Here is a 22247-nt window from a genome sequence, read left to right as displayed (position 1 = left end):
CTTGGTGCTTGTAAAGGTAGAAGAACAACCTGGAGCCATGGAAGAAGGAGGAAGCACAAGTGTGGTATCTCTCATCACTCAGAAAGGCAGATCCATCTCTTTTAAATGGCAAAAAGAACGTGGGATGTGGAATGCTTCGGGACAGAAATAAGGAAATGCATCTTCAACTAGTTCAAACGTGGAACTCACTGTCACAAGACATCATCATTGGCTGCCCCTTGGACGAAAAGGTCCAGCCACTTCTAAAGCTGCATGCATGCATAAGTATTTCTTACCATATATATGACTAAAGTTGGCCTCATTGTATACGTTGAGGGAAAGTTTTACAATGTCAAAGAAACTACAAAATTATGGCAGACATAACTGTTTTGGCTTACATAAAGGCTGGATGGAAGAGAGAGTAAAGGGTGGTCACTGCTTCCAGGACCAGATTGCCCTCTTGCCTTTCATAGGGGATGGTTCCATTTTAAAGTATAGTATTTACATTGACCTGATAAGACGATAAGTCAATTTTTCGACTAAAATTCTAGCTTATACATGGCATTACAGTACTTTCAGTTAAATTAAAAAGGTGGATGGGGGACGGATGCATGGGTGCACATGACAGTTTTATTCACTGCTTTGCAAAATTGGGCCAACGCTAATTTGTTTGGAGATTACTGTGTTTGTGTTATTTGTTCTTTTTGCTGTCACCAGTATCCTCAGCACTCTTCTCCAGCACCTGTCTCAAATGGATATTTTTTTTTGACATTTTCTTAACTGCCCAGCTTAGCATCTACATGTTGATGGGGAATACAATGGTTTGTACGGTTTAACTTCGGTGCTTCAGTATGTCTTGCTCTTGAGGACCTTTTCTCATTCTTTTGTAGCTGCCCTCCCATTCTTAGCCTCCTTCTGATTCTGACTTCAGTCCTCATTTCTGATCATGTTTGATCAAAGGTATATAGGAACTCTTTTCTATTTATTCAAATGACCTAACAGACTAGAAAACTGGGCCAAAAGCAACAAAATGAAATTCAACCAAGCGAAATGGTAAGGTACTGCACTTAGGGCAGAAAATGAAATGCACAGAATGGATGGGGGACACTGGCTGATGAAATACATGTGAAAAGGATCTCTAGGGTCCAAGTAAACACAAGTTGAACATGAGTCCAACAGTGCGATGCAGCAGCAACAAGGCCAATGCAATTTTAGGTGCATCAATAGAAGTATATGTCTAGATCAAGGGAAGTAATAGTCCCAGTCTATTTCTGCTTGGTCAGGTCAACCTGGATATTGTGTCTAGTTCTGGCGCACACAATTTAAAAAGGACATTAGGAAACTGGAGTGTGTCCAAAGGAGGTGACTAAAATGGTGAAGGGTCTGGAAACCATGCCCTATGAGGAACGATTGAGGGATCTGGGGTGTTTCCCTGGAGAAGATAAGTTAGAGGTGATGTGATAGCCCTGTTTAAATATTTGAAGGGATGTCATGTGAGTAGGGAACATCTTGTTTTCTGCTGCTCTCAGAGACTGAATGGGAAAACAATGGATGCAAACTGCAGGAAAAGAGATTCCACCCCGTTAGGAGGAACTTCCTGAGAGTAAAGGGCTGTTCGACAGTGGAAACACTCCCTCAGAGTGTAGTGGAGTCTCCTTCTTAGAGGTCTTCAAACAGAGGCTGGATGGCCATCTGTCGGTGATGCCTTGATTTAGATTTCCTGCATGGCAGGGGGTTGGACGGATGGCCCTTGCGGTCTCTCCCAACTCTCTGATTCTATGATTCTATGTCCACATTGTCTAGGCAGTTTAAGCAATGACCCATTTCTCCTGCAGTCCAGGAGAGGGCACTTTCTTCCACTGTTTGACATGAGCACCGCAATACTCGGCTGCAACACCTGCAGAAGGGCATGAGGCGGTGCGCAGGTCAGAAAGAGCACCTGATCTGTGCGAACAACTCCTGCCATGGGTTCAAAACATTTCTTCCTGAAATGTTTTACTGGACTGGAACTCTGCTTCTACACACATACATTGCTGCCACCAGCATCTGGGTTTCAGCCAACTGTGTGCGCACTGTTGCCATTGCAAATGATGATCCTGTTTTGTAGGCTGATGCATGGGCGAGGAATGGGGTGATGTGGATTGCGAGAACAGATGCATATCCTTTAGTGGGTACCTTCAATCAGTTGCAAAGAAGTAGGTAGGCCTGGGCTATGGGAAGCCATCTGGAGAGATGGCAATGTGCTGAGAACATGAAATGTGTCACTTTTTGGCATTGCAAGCCCTAAAATACTTTCAGAAATCTGGTGGCGAGTTATAGGTAATTCGCTGAAAAAGGAACCCAAGCCTTGCAAAAAATGTAAAGAATGATGGTCAAAGACCTCTGGATTCTGAATATCTTCCTAAGTCTTGCTGTGACTTCTGTTCTTCATTCGCACACTTTCCCCCATGTTACCTTGGACAGTCACACTTCTCAGCCTCAGAGGAAGGCAAGGCAACAAATCTTGCCAAGAAAATCCGTGATAGCTTGGTCTTAGGGTCACCATAAGTCGAAATGACTTGAAGGTAACACAGCATATGCATTATTATGGATTAGTAAGAGTAAACCTCTTGATGCCTCAAGGGTAGATGTTTGCTAATAGTTTCCACATCCGGTGGTGACGTCTGTCTGTTATTCTAATTCCTCGCCGGCTGTTCATATTGCATCACAGGACCTTTGCTTCAGTTTCTATGTATACATTCAATCCCGTTTTGTCATTGCCATGGATACTATCCTTCACCTTGCCAATAGGATGAACTGAACAAGAGGCACAGGATATTGGTTTCCAGGTGCTTCTACCTTTCCAGTTCCCTCTTGTATGGCAAAAGAGCCAGGAGATTGTTCACAAGTACTCTGTTCAGGAGACCCTGGGCCTCCTTCACGATGGCTGACATTCACATCGTTCTCCTCAAAAGGCACGACTGAGCCTATTATGAATTCTGTTTGTAGTATACAGTATACCCATGTTTAAGTTGCAACTAACATGGCATTCTGTTGGCAATATGTATACATGTCTACATACATAGAGTCCTAGAGATTGAAGGGACCTCCAAGGCCCATCCAGTCCAGCCCCCCTTCTGCCATGCAGGAATACAAGAGTCCTAGAGTGAAGGGACCCCAAGGTCCTCCAGTCCACGCCCTCCTTCTGCCATGCGGAATACAGAGGTCCTGTAGATGGAAGGGACCCCCAAGGTCCCTCCAGTCCAGCCCCTCCTTCTGCCATGCAGGAATACAGAGGGTCTGTAGATGGAAGGGACCCCCAAGGGCCCTCCAGTCTCTCCCCTCCTTCTGCCATGCAGGATACATAGAGCCCTAGAGATGGAAGGGACCCCAAGGGCCCTCCAGTCCAGCCCTTCATTTGCCACATAGAGGGTCCTCTGATGGGAAGCCCTGATGATCTGTTTCTCTGTATTTGAGGGGGTGCAGAGCCTTGAGCAGCCAGCAGAGGGCGACGGAGAGCAAGGCCTGGAGCGAGTGTTCCAAGTGACGTCACAGGCAGCAGCAGAGAAGATAAGAGCCCGCGGAGCTCTGTCTTGGTGGAAGCAGCGTGGCTCCCCGCCCAGCTGAGCTGCCTCTATGGCCAGCTGGTCGCCGGTTGGGCCCTCAGGTAAGTTAGCACAGGATGACTCCCGAGGCCAAGTTGAGCTGCAGGTATGCCAGCTTGGAAACCGTGGAGGTTCCTTTTCCAAAAAGCAGGGGGAAAAGAGGCTTCAAAAAACATTCCTATCATTTCAGCTCCTCATCTGCAGAGAAGAAAGCTTCAATTCAATTCTTACATAGAGTCCTAGAGATGGAAGGGACCCCCAAGGGCCCTCTAGTCCAGCCCCGCCTTCTGCCATGCAGGAATCCATAGGGCCCTAGAGACGGAAGAGACCCCCAAGGACCATCCGGTCCGCCCCCTTCTTCTGCCATGCAGGAATACATAGAGTCCAAGGATGGAAGGGACCCCCAAGGGCCCCAGTCCAGCCCCTTCTTCTGCCATGCAGGAATACATAGAGTCCTAGAGATGGAAAAGACCCCCAAGGGCCCTCCAGTCAGCCCCTCTACATTTCCTCGTTGTATCTCTTTAATAATATGCATAAAGTGTAAGTGGTGCTACACTGCTAATCTATTAGTAATATGTACACATGTATAAGTTATGCTACACATGACATTCTGTAAGTAATATTTATACATGTGTAAGTTGCCCTAGGCATGGCATTCAATTAGTAATATGTACACACAAGTGTAAGTTGAGCTGGCATGGCATTCCATTGTAATATACACATATATGTAAGTTGTGCTATTCATGACATCCTGTCAGTAATATATATGCATAGTTTTTTGTGGCTTTTTCAGGCGATGTGGACCTGTTCTAGAGAGTTTCTTCCTGATGTTTCCCAGCATCTGAACCACAGATGCTGGCGAAACGTCAGGGAAGAAACTCTTCTAGAACATGGCCACACGCCCAAAAAACCCACAAAAAACTATGGATGCCAGCCATGAAAGCCTTCGACTTCACAATATATATATATATATATATAACTGTTTTAGTTGCGCTATGCATGACATTTGTTAGTAATATGTCACATTTGTAAGTTGCACCATGCATGCGGGTGAATTATTCGCCATAGTGCAACATACATTTCTGCTGACAGCACGGAAGCTGAGTTGTGCTTTGGCTGTACATTGTGCCATGGCACTTAGTCATTGACATTCGTTGTGCAATGTTGCTATTCTGCATGGGAATTGTGTAGGACTGGCATAGCGTGTCTCTCTGTGTGGATTTTGATGCTCATATATTCTGAGGGGATGTTGGATTGCAGGCTTTACTTGCAAAAACACAAGATTGTCAGTGTCACGCAAGATGCTTGCATAATGTCCCCCCTGGGTCCTTCTCTCCTTACTGTCAGTTTTCTTTTCAGGGTCACCAGATGAAAGAAAGAATTGGTTGGCTTCAGTACACTGATACCATTGAAGACTTTTGATTTCATCAGTGCAGGTGTTCTCTTCCAGACATTTTTTTCCATACCATTCTGGCCATTTTGCCTGGGAGCCACCCTTCTGTACTTTGCTAGTACCTCTCTGTACTTTGTTAGGCTCACCTTTAGACAGGAGATGTGCAGTCTGCTCCAGGGCTCTACTCAAAAACCTTACTGGCTTGGAAAATCTGACAGGTTGAATCACACACATCCTGAATGCCTCGATTAAATGCCAAAACCCCCACTTAATCTGGGACATTGATACTGGGTTTCCCCCAAGTTTTAAAAAAAACCTTTACATTTTTGGTATTGTGAATAACTGATGTGAACAGACCCGAATAGACCCAGGATAATGCTGCATGCCTTGAACATGTTCTGAATGCATTCGCATTGTCAACTCCATCTTTATTGAATGTTTGCACATGTGAGCAATCGAACTTGCAGAGATGTGCATCGATGTGGTTCCATAGGTGATAACAAACCTGGCAGGTGTGAGTGAAATGATTCGCATCATTGCGTTAAAAACCCGATGTCGAATGGGTAGCTGCCGCTGAGGAGAATGATGTGGACTTGCCTACAGGTTCACCCTGTGGTGTTTTATTACCATCGACACCTATGCCTGGGTCTTGACCCCTTTTCTCCCCCTGGTCGCCCAGCTGTTGCTAGTCATCGAACCAACAACTCCACCATCCAACACTGGCTTTTAAGGACTGACAAAGCCAAATTGCGTCATCTACAATGGCACAATGGTTTCTTGCATACACTGTGGAATGGATCCCGCCACCATTCCACTCCTTGGCCTTTATCCCCCAACTCTAGTTGGTTCTGCTTTGGTCGCTTCTTTCTGTGGGGCTAGGGAGAGGTTGCAAACCCCCTTTCTGAGGGCTGTGCATTGATTCCTTGTGAGCGCCACTGGCCTGCATTTGCCTATTCACATGGCATTCTATCCCTGCCTTTGTTTCCTTGTTCCCACCAGCCGGTCAGTTGGGGTATTTTCCCTTGGAGTCGTTTCCCAGGCCAGAGAAAACCCCTTTTCTAAGCCGTTCTCTGACCCCCATTTGCCTTTGTTTGGAGGAATGAGGCCTTCGCCAAAGAAACTCAACAACCAAGTTGTGTCTCTTACCATCAATCAGATTGCTTGGGAAGGGTGAAGACTACCCCCCTTTCCTGTCTTTTCCTTTCCTACCTAAAAACATCTTGAGGCACTTATCAATCTTTTGGCTGTGAAACAAGGCCACTTTCAAGAGCAAAAGAGCCACCCAGAGTGACACACAATGGCTGGGACCACTCATCCCATCATCTCTGACATATACCAGTCTTCAGAGGGGATTTGCCTCCAATCTTGACTGGCAGAGGCCAGTGGCTTTGCTCTGCTCCTTTTGGACCCCAAAGACCGGTTGCTCCTCATCTCCTTCATTGGGAGGCCCCTTCGGCATTTCGATCGGAAGGATAATCCCCTTTGTGGTTTTGAACCCACGCCTCCTTCCAGCCCTTCTGCTTTGTTTGGCGCTTAAGCCGCACATCCATGCTCCCTCCCCATCAACTCTCCGAGAATGGTGCTCTATGCAGGCAAATGTTATAACCCTCTCGACTCTTTGGCCATGGGAAAGAGCATTGAAAGGGTGCCAGGGTGATACTCAGGCTGCCACAAAGGAGAGGCAAAGCTCTCTCGCCTTTGGAACCTTTCCCATCATCCCTGGGAGGGGAGATATCAAGAGCTTGGAGAGAAAAAGCAGCCCCTTAATGTGACCCAGGGTTGGGTTGCTTTCTGCACTAGGATTCAGGTGACCAAGTCTTTTACACAGGACAGGTTTCTCTGTGTCATCCGTCTGTCCCATTGCTGCCATCCAAGGCCCTCCACATGTCCCATCACAATGGTGCCAAATATGGGGACCTTACTTTTGTTGCTGTTTGTGCCTTCAAGTCCTTTCCGACTTATGACGACCCTCAGCCGAACCTATCGTGGGGTTTTCTTGGCAAGTTTCTTCAGAGGGGGGTTGCCATTGTCATCCCCTGAGGCTGAGAGAGTGTGGCTTGCCCAAGGTCACCCAGTGGGTTGACATGGTCCAGCTGGGATTCAAACCCTAGTTTCCAGAGTCCTAGACCAGCTCTGAAACCACAACACCACACTGGCTCTTGGGGACCGACAATGGGGCATGTGGACATCCTCCTATTTGGTGGCAATTTTGGGACAGGTGTAAGGACAGACGGACACCTTATACCTGTCCAAAAATTGCCACCAGATGTGAGGATGTCCACATGTCCCATCACTAAGGTCCCAAATGTTGGGACCTCTACCTGCCCTATTTCTATGGCACTAAATGTGGAAACCTTCTGGATGTTCTTGTGGTTCCATGTAAGACTTTATTTGTATAACCCCATCATTGGACGCCACCGCCCCTGAATCACTGCTGCTATCGCAGGCACCGCTTCCCTCTCCTCTCCCCACATTGCTCCTTTGTCTCATCTGACTTCACTTGCTGCAAACTGATTTCAATGTGAAAGAGTAGTTTGCACACAGTTAACTCAGCAGAGGGGAGAACAGAGAAACGGGCCGACTCCTGCCTTTCCCAGTAGGCTCAGGCAAAAACAAACCGCTGCAGCCTCTCTTAGCTTTTGTGTTCCTTCTAATTAATAACTTCTGCCATCTTGACCACACTCTGATATTGCTTGGCCACACGTGTCCTGGTTTTCACCTTAAGGGACTAGCCTCAGCCATCCACCTGAGTAACTGGCTCTTCTCTCTCCTAGCATTTAATGCACACTTGAGCACTGATGGAATTTATCTCCATTTCAAAACCACAACAAAACCATCCAAAAGATAGTGACGGATCAGGCCTTCCTTCTAGCAAGCAACCATAGAAGCAGAAACTAAATACTGGACCCTTGGTATTTGCTGGGGTTTGGTTCCAGAACTCCCTGTTGATGCTCAAGTACCATTAAGTACAATGGTAAAATGGTGTCTCTTATATAAAATAGCAAAATCAAGGTTAGCTATTGGAAATTTATATATATATTTTGAATAGTTTCAAGCCATGAATGGTTGAATCCATAGATAAAGAATCCATGGAGATGGAGGGCCAACTGTAATTTCCACTTGATGTTGGAAACTGGTGTACAGTACCCAAGCCATTTGTATGGTCCAGATAAGAGTTGAGAAAGAGTGTGTGTTTTAAAGTATCTCATGTCATCACAAGGTCAGGTTAAAATTATTCTTCCACCTCTTGCATGTCTCCAGTTTCCGCCACTCACGGTTGGAGTCCTTGGCAACCAGAGCTTTTATTGCTTTCGGTTGGGTTTTCTTTTTTGCATTTTATGAGCATCTTGAATAGGGCCTTTGTTGGGGTCCTATAGGCTTGCGCTGCAGGAGAGTCAAAGGGTTAAGTGAACAGAAGAGCAGAGAAAGAAGGGGGAGGAAGGGTCCGGATTAAGACATTTCACTATTCCCAACCTTCAGGAGGCACAAGGCTGGAAACTGATGGAAGAGAAGGGAGTCTCTGCTGTCATATATTCAGTAGCAAGCATGCCCTCGACTAGGTGGATGGATGTACATACATAATTATTTTGCACTGAGTTCTGGGCTATTATTTGACTTGATGGGAATTGTAAAATACTGAGGGTTGGGGAAGCAGAAGGGTTAACTTTACATACCTTGCATTTCCTAAGTTAGGAATAAAACCCTGTAGATGTTGAGAGATTGCAAATCATAGCAAATATAGCTCAATAGAAAACTTAGGCAAGCTACTTAGTTTTGACTACAACTGGCCATTGGCTTGACTGTCTGAGGTTTCTAGTACAGTAGTTGTCCAAAAAATACAGTGAAGAAATCACACCAAGCTCTGGATCACTGCAGGCAGGTTCAGGTCTTTAATGCAGGACTGGGGGAGAAAAATAGTTCCCATTTTAACCCAAACCAGCTTAATTCTCATTTTTGCAAAGTAACAGGGAAACTAGAACGTGTCTGTTCTCACATTTTTGCATTTTACTCCAAATATTACAATGCAATTCTCTTATCAAAAAAATATATGTTAAGAAAAATTGCTTGCAGAAAGCGGGGTGGGGAGGAAATTAGGGAAGAAAACGTGACAATGCATACCATTTTTGGCATATATGTGCACAGATTTTTGAGCTGGCTTTCAAAAAGCAACCAACCACAAATTGATGTGGAAACTGGGTGGAATTAACACATCCTTGGGGAAAGAATGCATATACTGTATTACTAAAACTGAAACAGGGACATTCCTGTCTACTCTCAGTATAGGCCCTGGAAACATGAGTAACCACTCCCAGTCATTATAGCCAATGTGGGACTAGACTGCCAATTGGACTAATTTATGACAGTTTCATCTGAGAGAGGTGAGTAGTTATTTAGGATGAATAGGTTTTCTTGATGGCTGCTCTCAGTCTCAGTTTGTCAAGAGAGGCCAGACTTGTTCTGCTTCCTTTCGACTTTCCATCAGTCGGCAGGGTTTTCTTTTTAATTCAGGAAAGTTTCTAATAGCTGACTGGTTGCTCAGAAAGGGTTCATTAGATAGTTTTGGGAGATAGGTTTGGGCCAAAAGGCCAACAATAAATATTATAACTGATACACAAGATATTTACACAGAATCAGGACTCAATGCAAGCAGCTGCGTTTACTCCCTGGCTTCGGTGTGCATTGCAGCCACTTGCACGTGTGAGATGGCAGCCGTTGCAAAAGGCAATTCCCCCTGCAATCCTCGAATTCTCTTTAGGAAAAAGAGAAACAGATGTTTCATCCTTCAGATGTTGCATCCTATCAGTTGAATTCCAGCTTTCCACACTGATATTCATTTTGTAATTGTGAGGACGGACATGGTACAATACACTGTAGGCTAGTCTACTGCCCTTAGCTATGGTGCAGGACACAATTCTCTATCAACAGCAGTAAATAAGGTTCAAGTTGGGTGGAAGGGCCAGCCTTCCTATTATACCGATTATATAAATAAATAATAGATAATAGTATACATAATAGTTAAATAACAGTACTTTGAGGGTTTGACTCGGATTCTGGGAAATCAGAGTTCGAGTCCCGGCTCATTCATTGAAGCTTCTTGGGTGACTTTGGATGAATCACACTCTCTCAGCCTCAACGGAAGATAAAGGCAACCTTCCCCTCCCATGAAATATCTTCCAAAGAAAATCCTGTGATCGGTTCACTTTAGAGTTGCCATAAGTTGGAAATGACTCGAAGGCACATAACAACAACAACAACAACAAATTGGAACAAAGGGTGTATTTCAAATAAAGGAATGCAAAGGCACTCTATTTACATAATCCTTTGCCTATTTTCATATCTTTTGTAGAGGTGGAAAAAACACAACAATGCACATGACACTTCGGCATTTAATGTAAATTAATATTAATAGATCCAGAGTCGTCTTTCTGTACAAACATATACAAATAAGGAAAACATGTCAACGTTTCATATTTACAACATAATTAAGTTATTTTAATTAATTAGCTCTTTATATATATACAAATATATATATATAAATTATATATATATATATATAAAACCCCAGCAATACCACAGGATGCTTTCTACATTAGTTGTGTCTTACTTACAGGGAAAAAAAATACAGTACGAGGTTGTGTTTGGTAAGTTCATGCCACAGGTGTAATGTACACCTGGAAGCATCATCAGGGTCCATGGTAAGATAAAATAAAAAACAAAACAACACATGCACACAGACACACACTCAAAGAAAACGCAACAGTACTGCGAAGCCTTGCCCCGCACTCCGTGCCAGTGGTACCAGGTGAAGTGGCGACAGATAGCGCACATCCAAATAATGTCATGGCTCAAAATGAATTTTGCAAACTGATTCTGGCAGGAGATGCACTAAGTTGGGTGCTGATTCCACCCAAAGGTAGGTTTCTCTAGTACCAAATACTGTGTGTACATAATGGCCCAGTGCTCCATGGATCCCCAATAAGGCACAACGTTTCCCGGTATTTGCTTTCCAGAGCAGTCTGGAAGGATGTCATCGAGCGCTCCCTCAAAGGAGCAAGTAAGAATCCCTCTTGCATGGCGGACACCATGTCAGCTCCATTCCCCGTTTCTTCTATGGATCCCAGTGCATGAAAAGTGAACCAAGGCAAGCCGGGGTCAAACAATGCTGGCCAGTTCTGTGGAGTCCGACTCACTACTGCTGTTGCTCTCTTCATCCCTGGGGAAGCAAAGGGGTTGCAAAGTAAGCAAATGGTGTGAATATATGTCTAAAACAGTGAAAAAGACTGCTTCCAGACTTTGGAACTCCCTCCCAAGAGAGGCCAGGATGGCTCTATTCTTGCTCTCCTACAGCTCTCAAGTTAAAACATTTTTATGCCACCAGGCTTTTACAAATTAACTGGGCTGGGCTTCTAATGCTTTTGCAGCATAGTTTTTAATGTTTGTAGAGCATTAAAGTTAGAATCATCCAAGCCAAAGTATTCCCCATCACCATGCATGGATGCGAGAGCTGGACAGTGAAAAGAGTGGATAAAAAGAAAATCAACTCATTTAAGATGTGATGCTGGAGAAGAAGGCTGAGGATACTGCGGACGGCCAAAAAGACAAACAAATGGGTCCTAGAACAGATCAAGCCTGAACTCTCCCTGGAAGCTAAGATAACAAAACTGAAGCTGTCATACTTTGGCCACATCATGAGAAGGAACAACTCAATGGAAAAGATGATAAGGCAGAGGGAAGCAGAAAGAGAGGAAGACTGTATGCCACCAAAGAGGTCATGGTTATGAATCTACAAGATCTAAGTAAAGCAGTGGAGAACAGGGAGGCTTGGAGATGTCACCTTCAGGGCACCATGAGATGAGGTTGTCTTGAGGGCAAGTAACAACATACAGGCTTTTCATGTTTTCAACTTTATAAGGAGAAACTGTGTGGTGTAGTGGTTTGAACATTGGATTACAACTCTTGAGACCTGGGTTTGAATCCCTACTCAACCATGGAAACCCACTTTGGGCAAGTCATGCACTCTCAGCTTTAAGGGATGGCAAAAGGCAAACCCCTTCTGAACAAATCCTGCCAACAAAAACCCTGTCTTAGGTTCACCATAAGTCAGAAACGCCTTGAAGGCACACAACGACAATAACAACACAACTCGTTCGGCTGTAAAGAGGGGAAATATCAAAGGACTCCTCAAGCCATCAGGCAGGATCACTCAGCATTTTATATTTAGCTCTCCAACTTCCCCGCTCACCCACAGAGTGCCACATCAGAGAAACTAGATACTCGGTTGTCTCAGGGCCACACCTTCGCTAATTTAAGCTTAAGTAATAAAATCAGGGTGTCATCTAATGCAAATGTCCACCTCTCCTTGCAAGATTTGCATCTGCTGCCACACAAGGCAATGGCGGTGGGGGAAACCTAAAAGTGCTCTTTCTTCCTGGATATTTACTAGTGTTGAAGTCATGGTTGAGAGAATAAAACATTTTATTGCTGCACCTGAAGTGCTGCTTCAAGTGATATAGACTTCTGAAGCCTTTGCTAGCCAGTCCAAAAAACTATGGGGTGGATGGCCACTGTTCAAAAGAATTCAGGGCAATTGATATCGCTGCTTATGGTGCTGGATCCTGAACTGATTGCACATCTGTACATGAATGCTCTCCTGCACTGCCAATCCAGTTACCACTGATAAAGAAATCCCAGCCACCCATTTCAGACTTGTCAATTGTTCATCCTTCTTGTGGTCCCTTGTGCTTTCCCTGCTTCAAGTGACAGAACCAGGGTTCTCACCTTAACTCTTGCAGGGCTTTCTTATTTTCCCTCCGCTTTTCTTCATCGATGGGGTACAGCTTGAAGAGGAGGAGACCAAGGACTATCAGAACCACCGGAGCCGCCGATACCAGCATCTTCAATGTGAAGTTCACTTCTTCTGGTTGGGAGCAGCCGCGGGTCTTATAGCCAGCAAAGCTGTGAAGGCAGCAAAAGAGTTATGGAACGGCCGAGTCAAGCTTTTGGTGCTCAGCAATTCAGTGGCCTCCTCCTTTTGATTTTATTAGATGAACAGATAATGCAAAAATAGGTGAAAACATGCAAGTGGACTTAGTTCTTAAAGGACACTCAAAGGACAAAAGGACTGTTCTTTCCAGTAAGGTAAGCAGGAGAGGCTCTACTTATGGAGCTACTACTCATGGCAGGGCTTTCTTAGTGGTGGTACCATGGTTATAGAAGTTCCCTCCATCGGAGACCCAATTGTCCTCTACGCTCCTGTCTTTCAGGCACGAGTTAAAATAAATATCCAACCCTACAAGCCTTTGGAGGATAAGCAAGCGCTTGGTTTATCTTGCACTGCCGTTTATTCATTTCGTTTCCGCTATATTTCAACAGGCACTTATTACTTAAATATTTGCAATCTGTGATTTAAACCATATTTATTATACATAATGTTAGCCGCCCTGAGCTCTTAAGAGAAAGGGGTGGGTATGAATCAAATGATATTCTGATTTATTACTTCGGTTATTTTAGCAAGAACAGCAACAGAACTTTATATAGCTTGTAAGAACTTTTTTTGAGGCAGAAATCTGGACTGTCTGGACACAATAATTCTGATATTCCTCTTGGCCTGCAGCAGAAGCAGCCCTGCTCTGGTCTTCATTTTAACTCCCAGCCGCTTGGTGACTGATGTCAACACGCCCATTTTAGAGATACTGAGCTGCAACCGGGAGAGATAAGAAGCGCTGCCTGGGGCAGTTCTCAAGCAAACGGAATCCGTGACAAGGCAGTGACTCGATCCCTCATCTTCGGGGCATTCTCCTCATTCCAGCCTGTTTCCTTATTAGCACCTCCGGTATCAGCTAGCAACAATTCATCAGCAGATTTGTCAGCGGAGCACTTTCTTTTTTAAAAAACGAAATACAAGTAATTCAAGACTTGCATGTTGCAACACCCACAAGCAGATGGGATATTCATTCTGCTACAAATGCTACCAGTCCTCAAGGGAGTGTCAGCATCGGGGAAGAGACTTACTCTAAACTGAGTGTGGAAATCCCCAGAGACACTCCAGACGCAAACTTGGTGAAGAAGACGTAGAAGGAGAAGAAAATGGCTTCGTGGCCACCGGAATCTGGGTGCTGGAGGTTGAAGTCGTCAATGACATCTGGCAACATGGACCTAAGTGGCGACAACAAAAGAGGAGCAAGCCTATTAGTTGTGTTTCAGTTTCCCCAGTGATCGTCACCTTCCAAACTGGAGTTGGAAAAAAAAGAGAGAACATACCCAATTGCAAAAAACAAAACACAGTTGGCCCTCCTCATTTGTGGCTTTGGCTTTTGCAGATTTGGTTATTCATGGATTTGATTGATAGGAATTTCTAAGTCCTCCCATGTGACTTTATTGGCAACTTCTGCCAAAAGCCACACTGGAGGGTCTAGAGATTCCTAGAGAGAACACTTCTCTAGGCCATTGTAGGTCTATTTCAGCACAATTTCATGGTCAACTTCTGGAAGATCTTGACCACAGAATTGACCCAGAGAACCTAGAGATTCCTAGAGAGGTGTTTTCTCAAGTCTTGTGCCCCTCACCATTGCTAATGTGAAGGGTCCACTGTAAAACAAAAACCCATCCTCCTGAAAACTAAAGAAAATGGCAGAACACACCACTTTCAGTCCATGACTTGGAAATATACATTTTGTAGCACTTGGACTGACTGCCAGTGAGCTTCTGATGCCATTTCAAAATGTTAGTGTTATCCTTTAAGGCCCTAAAAATCCCACAACATCTGGAGGACCAAAGTTTGGAAACCACTGGTTTAATAGCTTTTTAATGGTATTATCTGGTGGGTATATTGGTTTTTAAGTTGCTGTGCCCTTGGTCACTCCCAAGCCACATGGCATAGTGGTTGGGAAATATGTATACCTCCTGATGAGAGGCAGGATACAAATAATAATAACAACTTATTATTATGCTGGATTGCAACTCACAGCATTCTTCACTATTGGCTATGCTGGCTGGAGCTGCTGGGACTTGCAGTTCAGAAACATCTGGAGGGCCTTAGAATTCCCACCCTTTGGGCAGAACCTCATCATGAAAAGTAGTATTAGAAAAGCTAGAATAAGTTAAAATAGATCATATGATTGTGTTAATAGTAAGGTTACTGTGCAACTATTATTAGATTCCTCACATAGGATAAAAAAAAACTCCTATCCAAACAAATATTCCACCCACAAAATGTTTAAAAACCTGCCATTTATATTTTTTTAGGAGGGGATACGGAGAAGAGAGAATGTTTAGTAGTGAAAATAGAGAGACTCAGATAAGCAAAAAAACAAAAACAAAAACCCACATGTTTTGGAAGGATACCATCATTTCCCAACCACATTTATAAGATGTGGAGAGCTTTAGCATACTATTATAGGGATTTTAAATAGACACAACTATGATCAGTGATCTGCACCAAAATAAATAGTGCTGGAAAATCGACTTACCAGGGTAAAAGGAAGGCTGCAGCAACGCTCATCCCGGCCGCGACGGCCACGACGTAAGTGACAATAAGGTTGCTTTCCATAATGACTACCAAGATGAGGAAAGGAGCAGCTGACTGTGGAATCGGAGAGGAAGGGAGGTGATCAGAACAGAGGAGTACCGATAATAAATGTGATTTTCAAAAAATTTAAGAGCTTGATCAAATTGTGAGTTGGTTTGTCATCGTGTTGGAATTCTGTTGCTCACTATCAGCAACTGCAGACCCATCAAACCAACACATAAGTAAAACCACCAATTCAGTGGCTCTAGCTGGGACACGTTTGAGACCACTTTAACTGCCACAATTCAATTCAATGCTATGGCTATTCTAGCAATTGTAGTTTGCTGTGGCACCTAAGCAGAGCTACACAACAAACCACACTTCCCAGAACTGCATAGCATTGAGCCATGGCAGCTAAAGTGATGTCAAACCAGATTATTTCTGCAGTGTGGATGCAGCTGTAGTTTATCCCAAGACCTTAACTACATCTTGTCGCAGCTGAGGCTGCTACAAGACTGTGTTGGTTTCTCACTGCTGTGGGCCTGGTCGATCTCAAGTTAAAGAAGGATGTTTGAAACCCTTCCAGTGTCCTTTCAGGATGGCACATTTTTGCACTTTCTCTCTGTGAGATATTTTACTCACTGATATTCCAATGTAGACGGCGGTCTTCTTTCCGAAGCGCGTTAGGAACCATTGCCAGAATGGGATGGTCAAAGTGGCAGAGAGCTGCAAGAGAACAACAAGGAAGGAACAGAAAGAGCAATTAGTTACTTAAGTCATCTTCAGCCTTTGCGACCATCTCTGATCTCCATGGCTGCCTCAAATGCATATTTAAGACTTCATGCCTACATGCGGCATTGGTTCACCTGGAATAATAATACTTCCATACCATTGAACTGGGAAGTATTATTATTACATCTCTGTGTAATCCTGCTCATGACTTTCATTTTCCCAGCTCTTCCATCCTCAGTGATATTCTTTTCCAAAACAAGCCTCCTCATTCTCCTTCCCTATTATTGTCTGGAAATCTCTTTCCAGAACATCTGCCTGTAAAAAAACCATCGCCTAGCTGCTAAATCTCATAACCCCCTTATCTTTTTGGACCTACCACCTTCCATCTTCACCGTCGAAGTCCCTTTAGCTTTGCTTCTCTCTCAGTTTCTCTTCCTCCATAAAATCTACATTGCAGGCTTTCTAAGGCAGGGACTCTTGGGAAGGGGGGTATGATATTCTTTGAGATATCTCTGCAGTATTTCATTTACTCATGAATGTAAAATATTTATTTATATAGGTGGGCCCTATATAAAGAGCAAAAGATTGCAGGGTGGTGGTGCCCAATAAAATCAGCTTGACTTCTTTTAAAACAGTCAAAGATGATTTGTACTGATTAAGAATGTATTCAAGCAATTCGACAAGTTAAAACAAGACAATCTGAAAACAGTTAAAACAGCGCTGTTGCCAACTGAGACTCTATGGAGTATTTTAAAACCAGGCTGCCTCGGCACAGAGAAGGTCGCCTTTTGCACACCTTCCCATAGTGCATGGACACCAAGGAGAGCCCATCCAGAAGACCCCAATCCTTGAGTTGGTATATATATAGAGAAGAGAGACACTTCTTCATATATGGACATCTGCGACACAGTACAGAGCTAGCATGGTGTATTGGTTTGAGTGTTGGACTATGACTTTGGAGATCAGTGTTCAAATCCTTGCTCAGCCATGGAAACCCACTGAGTGATCTTAGTCAAATCTCAAACTCTAAGCCCCAGAAAACCCCATGATAGGTTCATCTTAGGGTCGTCATAAGACGGAAATGACTTGAAGGCACATAACAACATAGTACTTGGATGGGAGACCACCAACCAATAGTAAGGTTTAATGGTAGAGACACCAATAAATAGTAGGCTCAACTTCAGGGGAAGGAACTGGCAAAAACACCTCTGAGTATCTTTTGCCTAAGAAGACCCTATAAAATTTTTGGGGCTGCTGTACGTCAAAGGTGACCTGAAGGTACATACGCACACAAGACAGCTGCTATTTTCCTTTTGGAAATTAAATAGAGGCTTCTTTGTTTCCACTCCTTTGTGCCTCCTTGAGGAACAAAAGAAACAGGCCTGAGAAAACAGTCCAAACAAGGAATCCCTGGAAACATTGCAACTTCTGCAACAAAAAGTACCGACTTCTCCACAATAAGTTCAGTCAACACAGCGTTCCTTCCTCCTCCCCATTCTCAAGGCAGTGGCTCTGACCTCGCTTGGTCCTAGATCAAGATAGGAATGTGCTTATGGCCTGAGCAAAAAAAAACCCTCTCTTCCTCCTTGGTTAGCAAGGCAAGAGGGAGAGAAGAATGTCTGTTACATAACTGAGGTTGGCAGAAGTTTTTGGATTCTGGAGGAAAACTGGACAACACATTGCCAAGAAAAGCTTGGATTGGGCTAGGAAAAAATGCTCCACAGCCTCTGCCACCTGCAACAAGTCATGGTCAGTCTCAGCATCTAGCAAAGTTAAGCATCTGTACTGGAGTGCGTATGTGCGTATTCATGGCTTCCTCATTCAAGCTTCAAATCCAGCACAAATCCTGCCTTACCCAACCTGGATTAGTTTCTGGATGTTTTGGCCTCTAACTTCCATCATCCCCAAGCCATGTGGCAAATGATTAAGGATGATGGAGGCTGTGGTCTAACACAACCAGAGGGCAACCAGGTTGGGGAGGTTTCCTAATCCATGCCCCATATTCTTCTCTCAGCAATCGTGGCCCTTGAGGTCTCTTCCAACTCTAAGATTCTATGACTGATTTGAAATGCGGTACTGGTAAAGAGTTCTGTGAACATAGTGGACTCCCACAACACAACTGACACCTGGATCCTAGAGTAAACCATGCCTCAACCTTTCAGGTGATTGTACCTTAGGCATATCATGAGATATAACTCACTCACATAGCTCACTGAGAAGATGACAGAATTCAAAGATTTGTTAGTCGTGTTGGTCTGTAGAATCAGTATGTAGAGAGATCTTGTAGCACCTTTGAGATTTACTGAAAGAAGGAACTTGGCAGCATGAGCTTTCCTAGATTAAAGTGCATCTGAGGAAGCAGCCTTTGGTCTACGAAAGCTCATGCTGCCATCTTCCTTCTTTCAGTGAGTCTCAAAGGTGCTACAAGATCTCTCTACACACTGAGAAGATGACAATTTATTTTAGCAAAGGGAGGATTGCACTACAGACGTGGCGGCCCAGAGTTTGCAAGTTCTAAGCAAGGGTGTTGATGATCAGGATTCTTGGTGCACTCTCATTCCTAGAACTGCTGTTAAGTCAAAGCTGGCTTGGCAGCAAATAACAAGAGAAGTCCCAAAAAGTAGCATTGCCAAGATCTGTCCTGCTTAAGCAGCAAACTGCTGATGCTTGGGCCTATACGTACGCCTGGTGCGTGCAGAGGATGGCATCTCCACTCTTTTGTCCAGAGAGAGAAGCCAAGTAGGACTTCTTGGCTTGTCTTGCTACAGGTTGAATTACTTCTCTAAATGCATGCAGAAGGAAGGGCGGGTGGTGGGATTTCCCGTCTCTCTCCCTCTTCATCCTGCAACAACTTTCCAAGCTTGGCTGTGTATTTCACGACCCAATGCCCCCTACTGCTTGCTCCTCGCACCATTCCCCCCTCCGTCCCTTGTTCAGGATGCAAAAGCTTTCCCAGACAAATCGGCTCCATTCCTTTCATTCAATGCCTTTCTCCGATAAACACTTCAGCCTTCCTTTTTCTCATGATTAAGGGCTGGGGGGATGGTGTCGGAGAAGAAAAATGGCACGACTTGGACAAAAGGCTCACACGGCTCCGATTCTTCTACCTCTTTTCATGGCCGGCTTCAAATGCAGACAAAGACAGCACTGTTCTCTGCCAACTGGCTCGATCTTTTCAGGAGCCACCACGTTAAGTAACTGCTCTTTCCTTCTTTCAGGCGGCCCATCCCTTCAGCGCCTTCCAGTTTCCTCGCAATGTCAGACAGTCTAAGTACATCTATTGTGGTTGTTTGGGAGTCTGTGCCTTCCTGCTGTACAGTTCGCATAACCCTGCATGTCTATTTACGCACCGCAGCAGTTCAAAAATCTCACAGGGTGGGAGAAGCGAGCCACAGGAGGGTAGCATTGTGGTCAAGGTTTTGGGGTCGGCACCTGCCAGACTATCAATGGAATAGTTGGGAGAAAATGCTCCCAGGCCTGTAATGTTCAGGATCTCCATGCTATTTTGGGTGTTGCACACAACCACGCATGATCGTCTTGTACAATAATCCTGATTGTAGTTTGGATGCAGGACTCAGGGTGTATCTACACTGTAGAAATAATGCAGTCTGACACCACTTTAACTGCTGTAGCTCCATCTATATTGCAAGCAGTTCTAAGCTGTGATGGAGCTACATTTTTGTAAGTAGTGAGTATTTGAAGGGAAATAATGTGTGTTCCCACCAACAAAACTTGTAAAGAATTCCCTCCTCCCAGATCTGGATTGCTACATAATAAGTACAGGTCAGGGACATATGCATCTGAGGACTCCAGTCTAGGAAAGCTCATGCTACCAACTTCTATCTTTCAGTTAGTCTCAAAGGTGCTGCAAGATTCCTTTGTATACTGATCAGAAAAGGAGTAAGAAAGAGGGTGAAGAATAAGCCATACGTACCATGATGGCAAGTAAAATGTTCTGGAACTCGTTGCGGAATCCCAAGGTATAGGTACAGAACAAGGCAAAGTTGCCTTCCAGCAGCTGGGAAAGAGGAAGAGAATCAAACAACATTAAGATTTCTCTACATTCACTTTTAGGGTATAGATGTTTGTCTTGGCTGTATCACCACAATCTGCAATGGGCTGCTTTTTCATTTGGGGGAAATAAATACAACAACACCTCGCCCTGTACATAGAAAACTTAGCATGTCAGAGAAGAGGTTAGGCTATTAGTCTTCTGGGTGTGGGGAATTTTTGTATATATCATCCCCATTGTATGTGGGAAGCAATATGGGCCAGAACACTGTCTTGTGGCTTTGGCAAGAATGAATATTTGTTTTCAAGATACAGGAAAATGAGTTTAGGTTCAGCATTTAGAGCAAGGACAAGCAAACACTTGGGGCCACAAGTGTCATGAACCAGACTTTGGAGAACTGACCCCCCCCACCACAATATCCTCTTACGTGTTAATTTATATTTTAAAGACTCAAATCTTGTCCACCTTTAGACAATCAAGTGGAAGCAGTTTCAAACTGGGTTTGCCCTCTATCTTCTTTTAGGATCAAGAGATGGCTTTTCTGACACCAAGAAGTGACTCGAAGTCACCATCTCAAAATGAGGGTCACACTTTTGATACTCTTTAATCAAACCGGTTGGAATCCATTTAACAATCTTTACTGGAGACCTTCAAGGGAGGACATTCAGTAAATGTCCATTCTAGAATAGATTTATCATACACAAGACTTACAAACACAATGGAAGGGCTAAGGGAATGTGGGCAAAGGAAGGGTGGCTGGGAACTCTGATTTTATTTTTTCCTCGTCGGAATAAAACAATAAAACGGTATCACTTTGAGCATCAGGGAAGTGAAAGGATATTGCCTCTGGCACTAAATACAAGTTGAGTCTCCCTTATCAGAAATGCTTGGGACCAGATGTGTTTTGGATTTTGGAATTTTCTTTTAAATGTTGGAATCCTTGTATTTCCATATAGATACATAATGCGTTATCTTGAAGATTGGACCCAAGTCTAAACACAAAATTCATTTTATGTTTCATATGTTCATACAAAAAAACCCTGAAGACAATTTTATATGTTTTAAATAATTTTGCACATGAAACAGCATTTGTGTGCACTGAACCATTAGAAAGCAAAAGTGTCACTATCTCAGTGATACATGAAAAAAAAAGTTTTGATTTTTGGAATTCCAGATAAGGGAGACTCAGTGTGTAATAACTCTGTATCTGTAATAAATCGGTATCTCTGGTGGGTGGAGAGAAGAAGAAAAAATTCCTTACCATGAAAGCCAAGGAGGTAAAGAGGAAGCCAGCAATTAGCTTGATGTAGGGGCCATGCTTCATTACCAGCTTCAAGCCCTCAAAGAAGGATGCTTGCTCAGCTGACTGCAGCTCTGAAGACTCTGAGGAGCAAAGCAGAAACAGCAGATAAAGATAATTTCCCAGTCAACCTATTTTGGGTTTTTATTTTTAAGATAAGATTTTGTTGTTGCTACCCGACTCATGATGGATGGATGAGACATCTCCAATGCTCTGGTTAGGTCCTGCAAATTCATACTTGCAACCTCCCTAACTGAGTCTAGCCATCTAACTTGCAATCTTCCCCTCTTTCTATTTTCCTTTACCTTTCCCAGCATAATTGTATTTTCCAATGATTCATGCCTTTTCATGATGTGGCCAAAGTATGACAGCCTCACATTGATCATCTTGGCTTCCAGGGAGATTTCAGGCTTGATCTGTTCAAGAACCCGTTAAGAATTGGTACACAGCTAACCTGCCTGAAGCTCCATGGGAAGCTATGGAGCTTTGGATGCTCCTTAAGGCAGGATAAGGAACAATGGAGACTGTGCCACTGGTCTGTCTCATCCTGTTGATCCATAGAGAGACCAGGGCTTCTAGAGGAGTGCCAACCATGTTGTCTTAAATATCCCTTCCAAGAGGGTTCAGGTATCGGTCAGATTCCTTATATCTCTAGGCATTCCCAACCTCTGAAAGGGAAGCCCATCACTGTCTCCTCAAATTTTGGTAAAAAGCATTTCATCTGTGACCATGGGCTTTGC

General features: G+C 44.0%; 1 protein-coding gene across 3 annotated transcripts in view; it reads right to left on the bottom strand.

The window, feature by feature from the left end:
* Positions 1 to 10236: 10236 nt before the first annotated feature.
* The window catches only part of MFSD2A (major facilitator superfamily domain containing 2A), a 34779-nt gene continuing 22768 nt past the window's right edge, over positions 10237 to 22247 (bottom strand). The window contains exons 8-14 of one of the 3 annotated variants that reach the window (XM_042440558.1): positions 21469 to 21590; positions 20130 to 20213; positions 16106 to 16189; positions 15426 to 15538; positions 13969 to 14112; positions 12736 to 12912; positions 10237 to 11170 (exon numbers count right to left, since the gene is read on the bottom strand). In XM_042440558.1, the coding sequence (XP_042296492.1) occupies positions 11110 to 11170; positions 12736 to 12912; positions 13969 to 14112; positions 15426 to 15538; positions 16106 to 16189; positions 20130 to 20213; positions 21469 to 21590 (785 nt within the window). In that variant the 3' untranslated portion in view covers positions 10237 to 11109. Of the gene's footprint in view, positions 11171 to 12735; positions 13838 to 13968; positions 14113 to 15425; positions 15539 to 16105; positions 16190 to 20129; positions 20214 to 21468; positions 21591 to 22247 lie in introns of those variants that run through there. The other 2 variants (XM_042440559.1, XM_042440560.1) reach the window with 2 other exon arrangements.

Source organism: Sceloporus undulatus, chromosome 9, assembly GCF_019175285.1.
Source record: "Sceloporus undulatus isolate JIND9_A2432 ecotype Alabama chromosome 9, SceUnd_v1.1, whole genome shotgun sequence".
NCBI lineage: Eukaryota > Metazoa > Chordata > Lepidosauria > Squamata > Phrynosomatidae > Sceloporus > Sceloporus undulatus.
This window is presented reverse-complemented; position numbering and strand designations above follow the sequence as displayed.